A 16040-nucleotide genomic window follows, 5' to 3' on the forward strand; every position below is an offset into this window, starting at 1 on the left:
CAGATCTCTACAGACGCAGAATGGTGCAAATTCTAAATGACAAGACTCATTTTTTGCAGAGCACTCAGCTTTGTCTGACACTGATGTGAAGCAAAATCAAATGATTGTTGCCCTCAATTCAGTGCATACGCAACAAACTGAACCCCACGACTCCCTTACATTAAGTCCTCCTTCGGGGGGGGGGGGAGACTTTTTTTTCTCATGAAGGACAAACTGGCAGTAGGGAGTCAAAGGATCCAACTTGGAGAAAGAACAAAATTCAAGTCCAGTAGCACCTTCAAAGAGCAAAACGATTTCTAGGGTATAAGCTTTCAAGGGTCAAAGTTCACGTCTTGTTCCTCTACTAATGAGACCAGTGTAGATTTTCAATATGGTGTCAATTGACACTTTATCTCAGGAGTAGTCAAACTGCGGCCCTCCAGATGTCCATAAACTACAATTCCCATGAGCCCCTGCCAGCAAATGCTGGGAATTGTAGTCCATGGACATCTGGAGGGCCGCAGTTTGACTACCCCTGCTTTATCTACTGCATCATTTATCTTTATCAAGATAGTAAAGATTATCTACCCCCCCCCTTATTGGAAACATGTCTGATTAACTGCTGTTTTTTAGAGTTTCAAGGGTTAGAGAGCCATTTTCTCTTCTTCCCCAAAGACAACATGGGGCCCAAAAGAAGCTCTCATAGGATTTTCAGGACAAGAGATGTCCAGAAGTGGTTTGCCATTGCCTGGGTCTGTGTAGCAACCCTGGAATTCTTAACTGGTCTCCTATCCAAAGACAAACAGCTTCTGAGATCTGACGAGATTGGGCTAGTTTCAGACCTCCAGATCAGGGGTTTTTGTTGCATGCGTAACATTTAATTAAGACAACTGTGTGGCAATAGTTTTGCATTCCTGTTATCCGTACATAAGATCTGTAATTTAATTGGAGCAGAATTAGATTCCGTGAGCCATGCAGGTGCCACTTCCTCTCCAAGCCAATATTCCCTATTGCAAAGTGGATGACGCAGAATTTGAATTTAAGTAGGATAAAGAAGATCATGCAGGATCAACCCCAAATTGTTCAAAGCTGTCCTGAAAAAAAAACAAGGTTTGCAGTCAGGACCCTGCTCTGATACTTAGCTCACAGGCAGCAATAGGGACAGAGGGATCTTTTGACCAGATTCGCCTGCTGAGCCTGCTGTAGCTGTTCCTCTCAGACATCCGGCCTTGGCCACCCATGCTTTCAGGCAAGGTCCAGATGGGTTTCTCCAATGCACAATACACAGGGGTGCCTCTGAAAGCTATTTAGCAGCTGTATTAAATGTTGTATGCCAATAAAAGTCTTCTGATTGTGAAATGCAGCAGCTAACTGACAGACGGGAGCATGGAGCCAAGAGCACCAAACTTCTGCCATGAAGCCTGAAATCTTTTCATGGGCTGAATGTTTCAAACCTTAGAGAGCATCACCTTCTATTACATCTCCATGTCCCATCTTTTAACAGGCCAACTCTCTTACAGCAGTCACCTTATTGAACACACCTGCAATGGAAGCCCAGATGACCCAGCACATGAAAACATGGTATTCCTGAAGCTGTATTCTACTAGGCTGACATAAGCAAAAACTGCATTTACTGAGATTTTTAAAAAAATGCCTCTTGAATGAATTTTCAAGTTTTATTGGGAGGTTAGTTAATTTTAAACACAGTAATTTATTATTAATGTTTGGTTGTTACTTTAGACTTTGAATTTTCTAATGAAGTATCAGGGGTTGCTTGCAACAGAGACTTATAGTTTGAAATGTTATATGCATTGAGGGGGTAAGTGGAGAATCACACACTGTAATGTCATCACATACTAAGTATCTGTAGGCATTACTGTGGGATAAAGGAAAGTACCTAACTGTCACCATTGATGGCAACCACGCAGTTCTAGAAGTGGTTATCTAACCCCCAACTTAAAGCTAAATGTGTGACTAGGATCAGCATGAATGTTCTGTCAATGACCATTCATCATCAAGTTATATATGTGTACTCTCCTTGCAGAAAAAGCAAGAAGGAGCCCACATTCATTTCAAACCATTCATGTCAACCTAGGGTCGACAGTTATGGGATTAGAAATACCTGGAAACTTTGGGGGTGGAATCTGGAAAGTGCAGGGTTTGGGCAGGAAAGGGATCTCAGCATGGTACAATACCACAAGAGAATCCACCCTCCAAAGCAGCCATTTTTTCCCAGGGGAACTGATCTCTTTTGTCTGGAAGTCAGTTGTACAAGCAGGGAATCTCTGTTTGCAAGCTTAATTTGATCAAAAGAACTCAGGTTTCATCTCCCAAAGTCTGGGGAGATCCTGCACTCCAGGTTTCTTTGCTTCTTCTTGAATTAAGATGGAATTAAGACCAAAGCCTATTCTCATTCTTTCCCAAAACCAAAAGCCTCAGAAGATTCACTAAACACATGCTCATTTAATTTATTTGTTGTTGTTGTTGTTAGGTGTTGTTAGATGGGTCGGACACGACCCATCGCGACCCCATGGACAATAATCCTCCAGGCCTTCCTGTCCTCTACCTCGAAGTCCATTTAAGTTTGCACCAAGTGCTTCAGTGACTTCATCCAGCCACCTCTGTCGTCCCCTTCTTCTTTTGCCCTCAATCGCTCCCAGCATTTAATTTATAGACTACTTAAAAATTATCCCAAATTTCCAGCCATCCAAGAGAAAACAATGGAAGCTTAGAACTACATCTCTATGCCTTCATTTTGCTTTTGAAATAAAGATCTCCTAGTCTGAATTTCCAGTTTTGTTTTACATAAACATTTGTGAGTTTCACAATATTATTCTTAATATATCAGGTTTTATCTAGTTGAAACTTGTTGCATCGGTCACATTTAACTAGACCAACCACTTTGATCTGTCAGAGAAAACATATTTTCCAGCCAGTTTGATAAGAGTGTCTTTGATTACACCAAGATTATACTGTAGCCTCCTCTTTCAACTAAGCCCTGAGCAGCTGAAACAGATAAGTGTGGAGACTGTGAAAACCACTTCCTCAGACATTCACTTAAGAAAAAGAAAATTCACACACTTTGCAGAAAGACAGGAAAAAATAATGTAGAACTGAAGGAAAGAAACTTTAAAAGGTAAGAAGGAACACAAACTGGTGGGAAAGATGCTTTACTACTTTCCTGCTGAAGTGTTAAAAGTTGCATGAGCACTCCTATGAGAATAATATAGTAAGTAAAAAATTTGTGGTCTTAAGGAAAGGTAGGATGGTTGGGGAAAGCACCCGTCAAGTCACAGATCATTCATGGTGACCCTGCAGGGTCTTCAAGGCAAGAGACATTCAGAGGTGGTTTGCCATGACCTGCCTCGGCATCACGCCTCTGGGATTCCTTGGAGATCTCCCACCCAAACACTAACCACAGGGCCAACTCTATTTAGCTTCTGAGAACCAATGAGATTGGGCTAGTTCGGGTCACTGGGAAGATGCAGGCACTTTTAAAATGTCTTACAGAACTGTCACCTTTGCCATCACAAGCACTAATTAGCAGGAACACGTGAAAATGGTGATTATATTAAAATTGCAACAAATATGCCCCTTGTCTTTTGCCTGTGTCAATCTCTGTTGGTCATTACACTCCTTATGGGGAAAAATAACTTTATTATCTCTGAGTTATAGCTCTTTAAGATCCCCCCCTACCAGCAACACATAAACTGAAATATTCCTTTGTTGTTAGGTGCGAAGTCGTGTCTGACCCATCGCTACCTCATGGACAATGATCCTCCACACAACTAACACAAGTTAGTATACTATGTAGACACAAGAAATCACATTGACTATAAATTATCCATTTTTAAAGTTTGCCTCATTCACTGTCTGAATTTCACACTTCTCTCTGAAGCTATGAGGACAAGAAATCCACCTCTGAAGAAAGCCTGAATCCTAGAAAAACCCAACAAGAACCATGGGCAAAGGGGAAGTGCCTGAGGATTCCAGCAAGAAGCCATGAATTATGCCTGATCCTACCACTATGCAGAGAATGGGGAATTATTTTTAAACCTTTATTTAGGGGTATTTATTTAGACAAAGGTCTTCACATGGTGACATCACTTTGGCTTCAGCGTGGGAACCATTTGTATGAAGTCTCATGTGGGAAAACATGAAATCTCTTCAGGTAAGTCAATTTTTATTTATTACATTTTTATTCCAGCCTCCCTCCAAGAATTTTAGAATACGTAATTGGTATAGTATGTTTGATATTAGTATAGTACAGTATATTTTAATGAAGTGGAAAGGGAGACTTAATGGATAATGCTTGTTCCCTGTCCGAGATCGAATGCATACTTGTATATTAGAAATAAAGAAGGATTTGTCCCCAAGTCAACCTGGCTACATAACCAGAGAGTTTTTTTCACCATGAATCTCCCAAATGGATTCAGCAAACTATTATTTAATTCATATGGATATGTCTACTGTAGAATTTCTTAAAACCAATCCATATATCCTTCCTGTGGCATAACTATCACCCAGAACCCATATATGAAGGAATCACATCATGCTACAAGTTACAGAGCCATTTTGTAAGATCGAGTAGACAAACTAAGACCCCCCTCGGTTCAATTGATAATCATCTACTTTTAAAATCTGATTAACCAAAGTTCTAGTACATATTTACAGGCACAATATAGTTATAGATTCACATTGGTCAAATTTAAGAAGCAAATGGTTATTCTTAAACCAAGCCGACATTCTGACCTACAGTACATTTCAGTTAGCTATGTTTCAAGGCCAAGCTCCTCCCAAGTTTCAGTCCACAAACAGCTGTATAGCTGTGAATCAAGTACCAGGGATGAAATGAACTTATATTGCTCACCAGAACTGTCTCTTTTTCAAAGCAGAAGACTGGGGAGGGGGTGACTCTGGTTACTTTTTATGTCTAACCTACATGTGAGGATCCAGGATCAGTCAACTGGACTTTGATTCTGGGAGTCAGACGTCAAGAGCAGAGGAACTTGCTTCTCAAGTATGTGGGGCTCTGTTTTGTGTCAGGGGAAGTCTGAAGCCCTTTCTCTCCCCGTGCCATACTCTTAGTCTGAATTAGGGCCCCCCACACATGAGAAACAAGTTCCCCCACACCCAATATCTGGCTCTCAAAGTCAGGCTGGGGAAATTGTAATATATACTTTGAGCCTTGGCAGCATCCATTATCTCCTCACATTCACACCCACTTATATGCTTTCTGTAGCTGGGCAAAGCTGACCCAGTGGTCTGGAGCTTAATTCCTGTGACAGGCAGAGGAGGTGTTCCTTCTCTCCTCCCTTTGAAGCCCGGAATCAAGTGAGGTAGGGATATCCATACCTTCTTTTCCTCTCCATCTAATGCAAAGGTTTGAGGACCAGGCAATATAGGGATCTCAAAGGAATGGATGAAGTTTCCCTACCAGGTGCTAGACTGTATGGCTATTCAGTGTCCAGAAGGAGAAGGAGTAGAAGCAATATCAATATGGAAAGTCAAAACTGAACCATCATTTGTTTCTCTGTGACATATAGCTGTCTTTGAATTGCAACGCTAGAATGAAGTCACTGAGAGCTTTCTTTTTCATTGCATTTCAATCTTCTCTCAATCCATGGAATTTTAACATTGTCCTGTGGGCTGAGAGAGATTATAGTGGATTTCCTTTAAATAGGTTACCAAAACCACACCAATTATCTGGATGAGCATGGCTCCAGCAGTCAGTGTACATGGCTGAAGATAAGTTCCCAATCACTATCTAGAGAACTTTTGAAGACACACAAATGAACAATACTTTACATTGTTCCTGAAGGCTCCTGAAGGATATCTGGTAGATTAGGACTCGAATCCTGATACTTTCTGGTACAGAATCAGTTTCTAATCTTTTTCTATATTGCAAACGGAAACTGCATTGTTATGAGCTTGAACCTGGTTTGCATTGTTCACAGAAGCCCCCCACCCCCCAAAAAGGCAGAGCAATAGAAATGTGGAGAGCAGGATTTAGAGCCACTGAAACATCTGCAGATATCTGAAGGACATACAATTGTAACTGAATTGGCAAAGTGTTTGGAAGTTGAAGACTTCATGAGTGATTGTTGGACTGGATATTGACAGCAAAGGGATAGGAATCCGAAAGCTTCAACCTCACTTGTAGAAATCCAGACTCAGAATGTATCCTTGTGACTTCCAGTTCAACTCAAGACAGTCTGGTCTTACAAATTACTGACAGATTAACCGCAGAGGCTAGTGTCATGCTTCTAAAACGGTTAAAATGAGATCAGTTTCGCAAATAGTAATCCTATAGATCTAACAGGCGTGTCATGTGTGTCACAACCACAAACTAAGTTCTCCTTAGGACGTCAAGATATGACAACGTTTTTTCAGCAACTAAAGAATGTTTTCCCCTTGATCAAAAGATTCTGCTGGCAGATATTTCCCCCTAAATGACTGCTGACTTTCCTTACAACTTAGAGGCCACTAGGGAAATCATGATCCTGCAATGGGCAGTGTGTTGGACTGGGGGCCCATATGCCCCCTTCCTACTCTATGATTCTATATGTGAATTTATGGATCACATTAAAAATGATTGCCCGTGCCTTAACACATGACATTCAATGGTATGACCAGGTTAAAAAGATCCCTAAGATGAAGACTGCAGGCCTACATGCATCATAGCATTTCCCCCATTAATCACTCCCCATTAGTAAAGCAGGAATCCTCCCAAGAAGGTTGGGCTAGGTTCCTGTATTCTGTGCAGAATACCCAGTGTAGGAATATATACGTATCTATGTGGTGGGAAAAACAAACCTTTTAATAACTGCAGCATCCTCGGCCATGTATCAACATTCAACAAGAGTTAAGCCACTTTCAGATATGGGGAAAATGAGAGCAATACACACATGCTGACTTTGAGCAAGCAGGGCTAGGGGGGTAAACTAAAGAGAAGGAGGCCAAGCAATCCATAGAACATTTGCTAAGTGATTTAGCTGTCACTACAAAAAGAACTACAATGGGGAAGGGAATAGCAAACCACCCTGTATTGAGTCTGCCAAGAAAACGCTAGAGGGCATCACCCCAAGGGTCAGACATGACTCGGTGCTTGCACAGGGGATACCTTTACCTTTACAAAAAGAGCAGACACCTCTTGCACCTGAAGGCAGCTGTTTTCCTTCAGATACATATTGGGTGACTGTCAACATTTGCTTCTGAGCACCAGTTTGCTAGTTATTTTGGGTTTGCAGGCTTTTTTTGCTGCAACTCTTTCATACTGCATCACCTCCAACCTGATCCTTCTAACAGGAGAAGCCAGGGATTAATCCTGGGACCTTCTGCCAAGGAGATGCTCTACCAGGAATGGAAAACCACAGCATGGGGAGAGACAACTGAGTGAGACCCTAGCATTCTAATCAATAATTAGAAGCCCCTCTCAGCCCTTCCCTAATATATGCATAATAATTTAATTTTATTTCCTGATAGAAACTTGTTTGCAAACCAAAAGCATGGTTTCTTACATGTGAAATTCTCACATCTTGCACTTTCTCAGCATGTGTAATCAAATGATGCAGTTTACAGAGATATGAACTTTGAAGAAACAAGTCAGAGCTCATTCAATAACAATAAATATTGTATTTGGATTGTTAAGGATATCACTAAGAATATATGATACTATCAGAAGCTATTCTGCTTATTTTGGGTAACGTAATGTTCCCCCACCTACCTGCACAAGGCTTCAGTGGCATCTCTGTCCAAAAAGTCATGCTCTCTCTTGACCGAAGCAATGTCAATGGGAAATATAAGATCTGTAAAAATCAATGGAGACAGGCAGTAAGGTTATTATCTGAAAGATCACCTACTTCTAAGAAGATGGAAGAAAAAGTAGGGACACACACTGGAGCAAAGAGACAAAGAAAAAACAATGGAGCAGAGGGAAGACAATTTGATGCCAATATCATAAAAGTCTTTACAGGTTTCACATTGAGCTTCCTCAGGGGATCTATACGTATGTCAATAAAATAAGCAGAGAAAAAAGTTAATGTTCATCTTTTCACCACTTTTCTAAATTACTAGTTGAAAAACACATAAAAATGATAAACATATTTAAAAATGTAGAACTTCCATTTAATTAACAAGAATTTGGCAGTATTTTAGGTGGCTTTTGATAATTACATGTTTTATGTATGTGCTCGGAAGTTCGATCTGAGAAGTTCTATCAGTTAAAAGAGACTCATGAACATTCTTTGTCTTTGGTTTTTGACATATGAATAGATCCCCTCTGAGGAAGGCCGAGCAATATATTATTATATTGGAATAAAATTGTCTTCCTACTTCAACGGAACTAGCCACCTCAAAGCCATGCGATATAAGCAAACTGGCTCCTGGAAGGGAAGATTCCCTTCAGACAGGATGTCCCACAGAAGCAAGTTGGTCACTTTCATGTATGGGGCTGGCAGTGGACAAAGTTTATGTTGCTGGGGTGGAGTAGAGGAAGCCAGAGTGCAGCAAGCAAACATGACGGCATGAGCTATGAAAAAAGTTTCGATGAAGCTTTCTAGAGGCTGTGAGTTGGCTCCACAGAGAGCCAGCATGATACAGTGGTAGTTAGAGTGTCGAACTACGATCCGGGAGATCCAAGTTCATACCCCAACTCTGCCAGGGAAGCTGATGGGTGACACTCTCTCAACTTAATCTAACTTACGGGGGTGTCATGAGAATAAAACAGAAGACAAAAGAACTTTGGAAGTTCCATTAGCAAGAAAAGTGGACAATGCATGAAAATAAAACTTAAAAAAGAAAACTCTAACTATGGTGCTTTCCTCTGGTGCAGTACACTCTACTGCTAGATCCTATTGCACCAGGGGAAGGTGCCAACATTAGCTGATAAGATCTCTGGGATCCAGTTTAGCATTTACGTGGCACTTTGTTGACAAGCTAGCTTTAGTGCTGGGAATAAATAGAGGGAAGGCAAAACACAAGGCTCAAATGGATATCATACCAAGGTAATGTTGTCAGGAGGAATGAATTGAAGAGAAGAAGGAAGCTATAGAAGCTCCAGGTTGGTTTTATCTCTTTTTAAAAAATGCTCTTGGTTAGGCCTGTGCTCAAGATGAAGGCAGCCCACCAGCAATGACCCACCAAGGACTGGATAAGCCTTCTGTTTGTGCTATCTGTCTGGGATGGCAAAAACCAGGTGGTTCCCAAGCACCTGGCAGGACACAGCGCACGGCTGATTGGCTGCCTTTGGCTTCCCTGTTCCTGCAGGCCTCTTTTAGATAAACATTTGAGGAAAGCAAGCAGAAAGCAACAATGCTTGGTTGATGGCTGGGAAGCTACGGTTTGCTCGGCGCCTGCAAACAGACCAATCTCATTTACCTCCCACTGCAGCTTCTCGAATGGCAGATGGATTTGAACCTTGAATGCCTCAGCCAGAAATCCCACTGCTACAGTGACCGGCTCAAAATATCACAGGAAGGCTTTTATGCATTCTTGAAAGTGCTACTTTGTGCTTTCATTATAGCTAATCAGAACTCATGAGAGGCTGTCCCAGCATGCCAAGTGTTTGTTAAGAAGGCAAAACTAGTTCTCCCATCAGAGGTGGCTTTCTCGGTTTATAGCATCCTTGTGCAGGGAGCTCCCATTGGATGGAGCTCCCGCTGGATTGTTAGACTGATTTTCATTTAGTGCTCGACTTAATGAAACACTTCGCCCTGTGTTTTGTTTCACCAACACCAATGCTTCAAGAACATTCCTATGAAAATTAGGACAGATTTCAATCTACTATCTTAAATTTAAATTCACTAAACTCATTGAAATACGTAACTACAGACAAATCCTATACTATAATATAACAGCACCAAGATCAAAGTTTCTTTAGAAGTACTATAACAAACAGGGAAGTTTGAATGGAGAAGAACAGTCATTTCCGTTTGTTTTTGTAGGCAGAACAAGAGGAGTGTTCTGTGGCATATTAAAAACTAACACATTTGTGATACAAACATAGGGAACCCACGGCCAGTCTGGTGCAGCAGTTAGAGTAGAGTAGAGGAGCAAGACCTGGGTTCAAAATCTCTTCCTCTGCTCCCAATTCAGTGGGTGGACCAGGCACTCTCTCTGAGCCTAGCCTACCTCATAGGGCTGTTGTGTGGATAAACTTAAGGAGGAACAAATCAGTTAAGAGTTTGCAATGAAGATGGAATGAAAATGCAAACAAACAAATAAAAGCAAAGACAGGGAAATACATCTCAGAGGACACTTGGCAAAGCCAGACAAACCGTATCCTGCCTTCAGATACAGGAGAATAGGTCAATCGCCAAGAGATAAGAAAGTCCTCAGATGCAGATAAGCCTGCCTGTTTATTTTGCTGAGGGAATGTGGATTGGAAAGGAAGGAAGTAGAGCCTGCGGATGTGAGCACAAGCAAGAGCAGCCCTGGGAACCTTCAGAGGAAAAATCAGCATGCAACCAGAAAGGGCTGCCTCTTCCTAATGCAATCTGAGCTCATGCTTGAACAATTTATGACCCTACAAACCAAATGAGCCATGGGCTCATCTTTCGTTTTTTCAAAAGCATACTTTTGTACAGAGCCTAGTTGCAAGGCACATCATAAACAATCACCGTTACATGTGGCAGACTGAGGGATCCATAAGGTTGACTTCGGACAGCAAAAAAAAAAAAAGGGGGGGGGCTTATAGTAGGCAGGCTGCAATGTACACCTGGCTGGCTGCGTTTATTTATTTATTTACTTTTGTTAGAGCCCGCTTTTCTCCCCACTGCAGCCCCAATGCCACATCCATTGTTCTCCTCTCCTCTGTTTTATCCTCACAACAACCCTGTGCGGGAAGGCAGGCTGTGAACATGCGACTGGCCTGAGGCTCTTGCACACTGGCTGAGCAAGGAAATCAACATTCGCCAAGGCAAATGTGTCCGAGTACAGGATTCTAAACAATGGAGCCGAACAATGGCGACAGCGAACCGGCACACGGTTTAAAAGAAAAAAGAAAAAAAAGAAAGACTTTTCTTGGCACTGCGTCAATCCCCCATGTGAGGAACATAATAGAAGGAAATTCAGTTCCTAAACAGACAAACAAAAGAATTGCCAAGTGTTGTCCCCGCAAGCGTGATGCTCGCCCCCACTGCCAATGCAGCTGCAAATGCAAAGCGCTTCTCCAGCACTTGTCAAGAATGCCTCCTTAGCACCGCTTTTTGCTTCCAGGGATGGAAATAATGGCCCAGCTCAAGGTAGTTCTAAATAGCAGCTGTACAGAGACGGTGGGGTTGGGATGTTCTGTCCCATAGTGAGAAAGTTTTGGAGCCACTCCATGGGATTTTACAACCCTCAAGTAACAACAGGCTCTCTTTCACGTTTTGTATTAATCAACATCAGTCCGTTTAGTTTAAAACAAACCTTGGATCACTCCAAGTCAGACTTTCTCAACCAGGGTTTCATGAAAACTTGGCCCCGGTAGGGTTCCCTGAATGGATGGGAGTTAATTCATTTTAAATATATTTTAAAATTTTGTTAAACATTTATTGGGTGATATGGCCACATATGTTTATTTTGACCTGCCCTCTGTCCCAAAATGGCCAATGATGAGCTTGGAGGAAGAAGAAGAAGAAGAGTTGGCACTTTTCTCTACCAGAATGAGTCTCAAAGCGGCTTAAAATTGCCTTCCCTTTCCTCTCCCCAAAACAGACATCCTGTGAGGTAGGTGAGGCTAAGACTGTTTATGTACTGGAGGTTTCATGCCAGGCTGCAGGCTGGAGTTTTAGTTGTGGCAGGTTGCCTCACCACTTCCTACACCCACATGGGGTTGCATTTGGCCTGGTGCACCTCATCCGCCCCCAATTTGTGCTCTTGCATGGGAGCTGGGGCAGTGAAGCTCCCAGTGCATAAACGGTCTGATTCCTCACCCTGATTCCTCACCAACCATATTCTGCATGGTTGTACTACTTCTGGGGTTTCTTGAAGCCTCAAGAATGTTTCAGGGGTTTCTTAATGGTAAAAAAGGTGAGAAAGGCTGCTATAAGTCCTTACATAGATTCCACATCTTTGGGCTAAATAAAAATGGAAGTATATTCCCTTTGCAGAAATAGGAGGTGTCCCGGCTTCACAGGTATCCTAGCCTTCTATCCAGGCCTCACTGTATTTATCAGAGTTAGCAGATCAAACTTCAGGATGCAGGAATCTTCCTGCTTAAGGGGCCTTATCGCTACATTGTTTCTGTGGTTAGCAATAGGAATAATAAGGTGTGCATCCAGGGAACCCAGAGCAACCTGAGGGCATTGGGTGTAAACCCGATTTTCCTGATTTTAATCCCGTCCTTCCTTCTTGAAGGAAGTTCAGGGTTTTTTTTTTTGGGGGGGGGGGTTAACCTTCTTCCGTTTTATTCTCACATAAACCATATAAATTGGGTTAGGCTGTGAGGCAGTGGCCTTGTCAACATTAGTAAGGCCCTAGATGAGGGGGGCCAAACAGTGACACTCTAGATATCCATCAGCTGCCTGATACCAAAGCAGAGTGGCAGTGGTTCTCCATGGTTCCAGGCAGAAATCTTTCTGATAAGCCACTATTTAGTCCTTTTAAATGGGGTGGAACCTACACGCACCCAAAATGCACACATACTCATCGATGCAGAGGATAAAATGTTACAAGGACTAACTAGTAATTCCAACCACCCAGTCCTGAATAGCGATCTTTCTCACCTTCATAGAGCTGAGCATACTGTGGGAAACCTGCTGCCCGGAGCCAATCGCATGCTTCCTTGGCCTCAATTTCTGAAAAATAAGGAGGATGCACATCATAAATGATGGTTTGCAAAGCAAAAAGCATTTAAATTCAAGGAAGAACTTTAGCAAAATCCCCAAGCATTAGAACCCCAGGCTTTTATTTCATCATCCATATCCACAGTTTTACAAAAGCACTTTTATTCCATTAGCCCCAGATGTGGATGAAATTATGCTTGGCTTTATATACTTAATGGCTGCATTCCAGAGTGTGGGCACTTTAACAGGCATCTGCTGCAAGCTACAGCTTACAATGGTCCACAAGTTCAAGGGGTGCCATTCATTGCCCAGTAAACAATGGGAGAGCCTGGCTCAGGGCTACACTGGCCGGTTTAGACATCTTGGTAAAAATAAACCCTGGCAAAACTAAATGGGTGCCGTTATTAGATAACGCAGGCTAAATTAATACCACTAAAACCCCCTTTTAAATAAAAATGTTGTATTTCAGCATTGCATACATGTTTGGTACAAGTACTTTTCAGATTGAAATACCTAGCAAGGCTAATGCCCAAGCCTTCCACATCATGTAAATAATACCAAAATACCTAAATCCTAGGAACAACAGACACATTGTGCTACAGCACACTCAAGCACACATTTACTATCCAAGTTAACAGCAGAGGAGCAGTGGAGGTCTCCAAGGTATTTATGAGTTAAACAGCTGACATACAATTTATTTGTTCCAGCCCCATTTTCTTTCTTTCGTGCTTTACTCCAGCAAAAATACACTGTTTGGCAGGATGGGACCATTCACAAATAGGCATGTGAGGCCAGGAGAAAGGGAGCTTGTGCTGATCCTCTGGTTACGTGCTCCGTTTTCATACCATAAGCATGCCAACACGGCTAATTAATTTTGGATTCTCTTCCCAGAATTCAGACCAAGGCTGACAGGTAAAGATCTGGATTAACTGGAAGCAAATTAAAAGCTCTGGTTGATCTCTCCGGAGCCTTGGTTGTATGCATCTCTCTCAAAGGTGCAAGCCAGAACTTAATAGGGATTTAAATTCAGTTCCAACAAAATACTGCTGTACGAGGAGGACGGGACTCTTTGTTGTTCTTTTAACAAAAATGAATACTTCCCAGGCCATTCTGATGCCGGTCTGGGAAAGTAACAATGCTAACCTAAGGAATACACACTTTGTCAGGATTGAGACTCACAATGGCTCTTGGACTGATATCCTGAAAGGAAGTCTGGTGAAGATTCTCTGCCCCTCAGTCACTTCAGCCAAGGCAGTAGGGTAGGCCTTACTCACTGGTCTGAGCAACTTGGAGACTTCCTCTCACTGTAGACCACTTTTGCTGCGCTCCCGTTCTGCTCCCTCACTCTCAACTGGACAGGAACCAGGGGGGAGGACAACCCTATATTATGCTGGTGCAGCAGAAGGGCAATGGACAGTCCTTCTTCATAAAGTTCTACCTGAATAAAAGTTGTTACAAACTGACTATTTTCAGCCAGCTCTAAGCAGCTCTTCTCCAAAGTTTCACTTAGCCAGAAACAGCCTTCTCCCTCCCCACTCCTCAGCTGCCCATTCCCAACTGCTCTCTCTAACTGCTGCTTCTACCCAACATTCTTAACTGCTACTTCTACCCAATGTTCTGTCAGCTTCTATTGGTCACTCTTACAGAGAGGTGGGACCTAACCTGTCTGCCACACATGTTTAGAGCTGTTTTTTATCTAGGACAAGCGATAACCACTGCTGGAAGAAGAAGAAAAACACAATAGAAAACAGTGTTAGGAAGAAGAGCATGAATGGGGGTGGAGTGGAGATCCAGCTCTCACCTCTTGTCCTCCCTGCACTTAAAACTCCCCCACCCCCACTTACAGGGAGGGCTAGAATAGATTATGCACAGGACTGTGTAGCCAGTACATTAGCTTTGGCCCTGATCGCAAGAGGCAAATCCGCCTGCAACAATTCCAATTCCAGGCCAAGTTCCCAGAGTATAGTTTGGAGGTCTGGCAATGAGGCCTACTTTAAGCCACATTTGTATACCAGGAGGTCCTGTCTTTTTAAAGGGAAATTACTACACAGAGAAATAATATTTATGTTCTATTATATTTTGGAACAAGCACTACTCATTAAAAAAAACTCTTGGGGAGAGAGTAGCAGAGAAGAACAGGGGGGAGGGATGTAGAAATGATAAACTGGGAAACACTGGAGCAGCTGGATTAGATGTGATCTCCTACGAAAGTCAATATCAGTAATTAGCCAGGGCCATAAATTGCTGAAGCTTCATTTATGACAGAATGGGAAGCTATAAAAATGATTTTCATGTAAGAAAGCCAAACTTAAAAATCCAGCTGTCAGCAGCAATTTTCTAGAACATCCTCTTCTCTTTATCACATACTCATTAGAGTTAAGTAGATTTTTAAAACTAAAAATGAATAAATTTTAGAGAAAACCAAAGCCAACTGCTTGGCAGCTGGCAGCTAGCAACAACCATAATTGCTTGTTTTTTTGTTTCAAAATCCCAGTCCTAGCCTGAATGACCCCTGAGCTCAGCTCTTGATAGTCAATTTTTCAAAATATACCTTTTATTTTAAATCAGCTTTGTAAGACATAAAAAGTTATTTGAAGCCCTAGCATTTTTCTTCTTGCTCAAAACCATTTTGCATAAGACAAATTTTAGCCTGCCAGTCAGATTTTACTTGATTCAAGATAGCAGCAAAGGATCAAATTCTTACTGTTTATCCACTTTTCAGTCCCATTTGATTTTCTTAATAGAGCAGGGCAAAAAAGTTAACGCCAAAAATTACGCGACAGTTGACAAGACACATTTATATGAGGCATTCATCTCCCTGTTTTGTTTTTGTTTAAAAAACAAAAACAAAAATATATTGCTGGATGGATGCATAATATGACAGGTGCAAAGATAATTAAAGCACGCCCTGAGGCCCAAACCATGGACTGCAGCCCTTTAGCTGAATGGGACAGGCCCCCCAAAGGTTTGGGAATTCTGTCTTTTTGCCTGGTTCCTGGCACTACCTAATCTCTGCATCCCTATACCATAAAGTTGGCATGTTATATCTTGCTTCATGGCCTGCAATCTGTGTCACCTTAGGTTATAACATATGTGTTTTTGGCAAAGTTGAATTTTCCTGAAAAAGCAGGTCATATTTACAGTGCTGCAAGCCCTTTATGCTTTGCCATTTTATGCCCGTAAAGGTACTTGACTCTTGACTCTGCTGTGAACCTATGCACAACAAACCTGGCAGTAAGGTTTCGTTCGTTCGTTCGTTCGTTCTGACACTGCTTGAAAACTAAGAGTGAGGGG

The 16040-nt window shown here is 42.1% G+C and overlaps 1 protein-coding gene across 9 annotated transcripts in view; it reads right to left on the bottom strand.

Moving 5' to 3' along the window:
* Positions 1–16040, bottom strand: part of DLC1 (DLC1 Rho GTPase activating protein) — a 415065-nt gene that overhangs the window by 25138 nt on the left and 373887 nt on the right. For 8 of the 9 annotated variants that reach the window (XM_077302061.1, XM_077302062.1, XM_077302060.1 and 5 more), the window contains 2 exons: positions 12687–12758; positions 7706–7787 (listed from right to left, as the gene is read on the bottom strand). In XM_077302061.1, the coding sequence (XP_077158176.1) occupies positions 7706–7787; positions 12687–12758 (154 nt within the window). Of the gene's footprint in view, positions 1–7705; positions 7788–12686; positions 12759–13925; positions 13993–16040 lie in introns of those variants that run through there. The other variant, XM_077302068.1, reaches the window with a different exon arrangement.

This window comes from Paroedura picta, chromosome 10 (genome assembly GCF_049243985.1).
Source record: "Paroedura picta isolate Pp20150507F chromosome 10, Ppicta_v3.0, whole genome shotgun sequence".
Lineage (NCBI taxonomy): Eukaryota > Metazoa > Chordata > Lepidosauria > Squamata > Gekkonidae > Paroedura > Paroedura picta.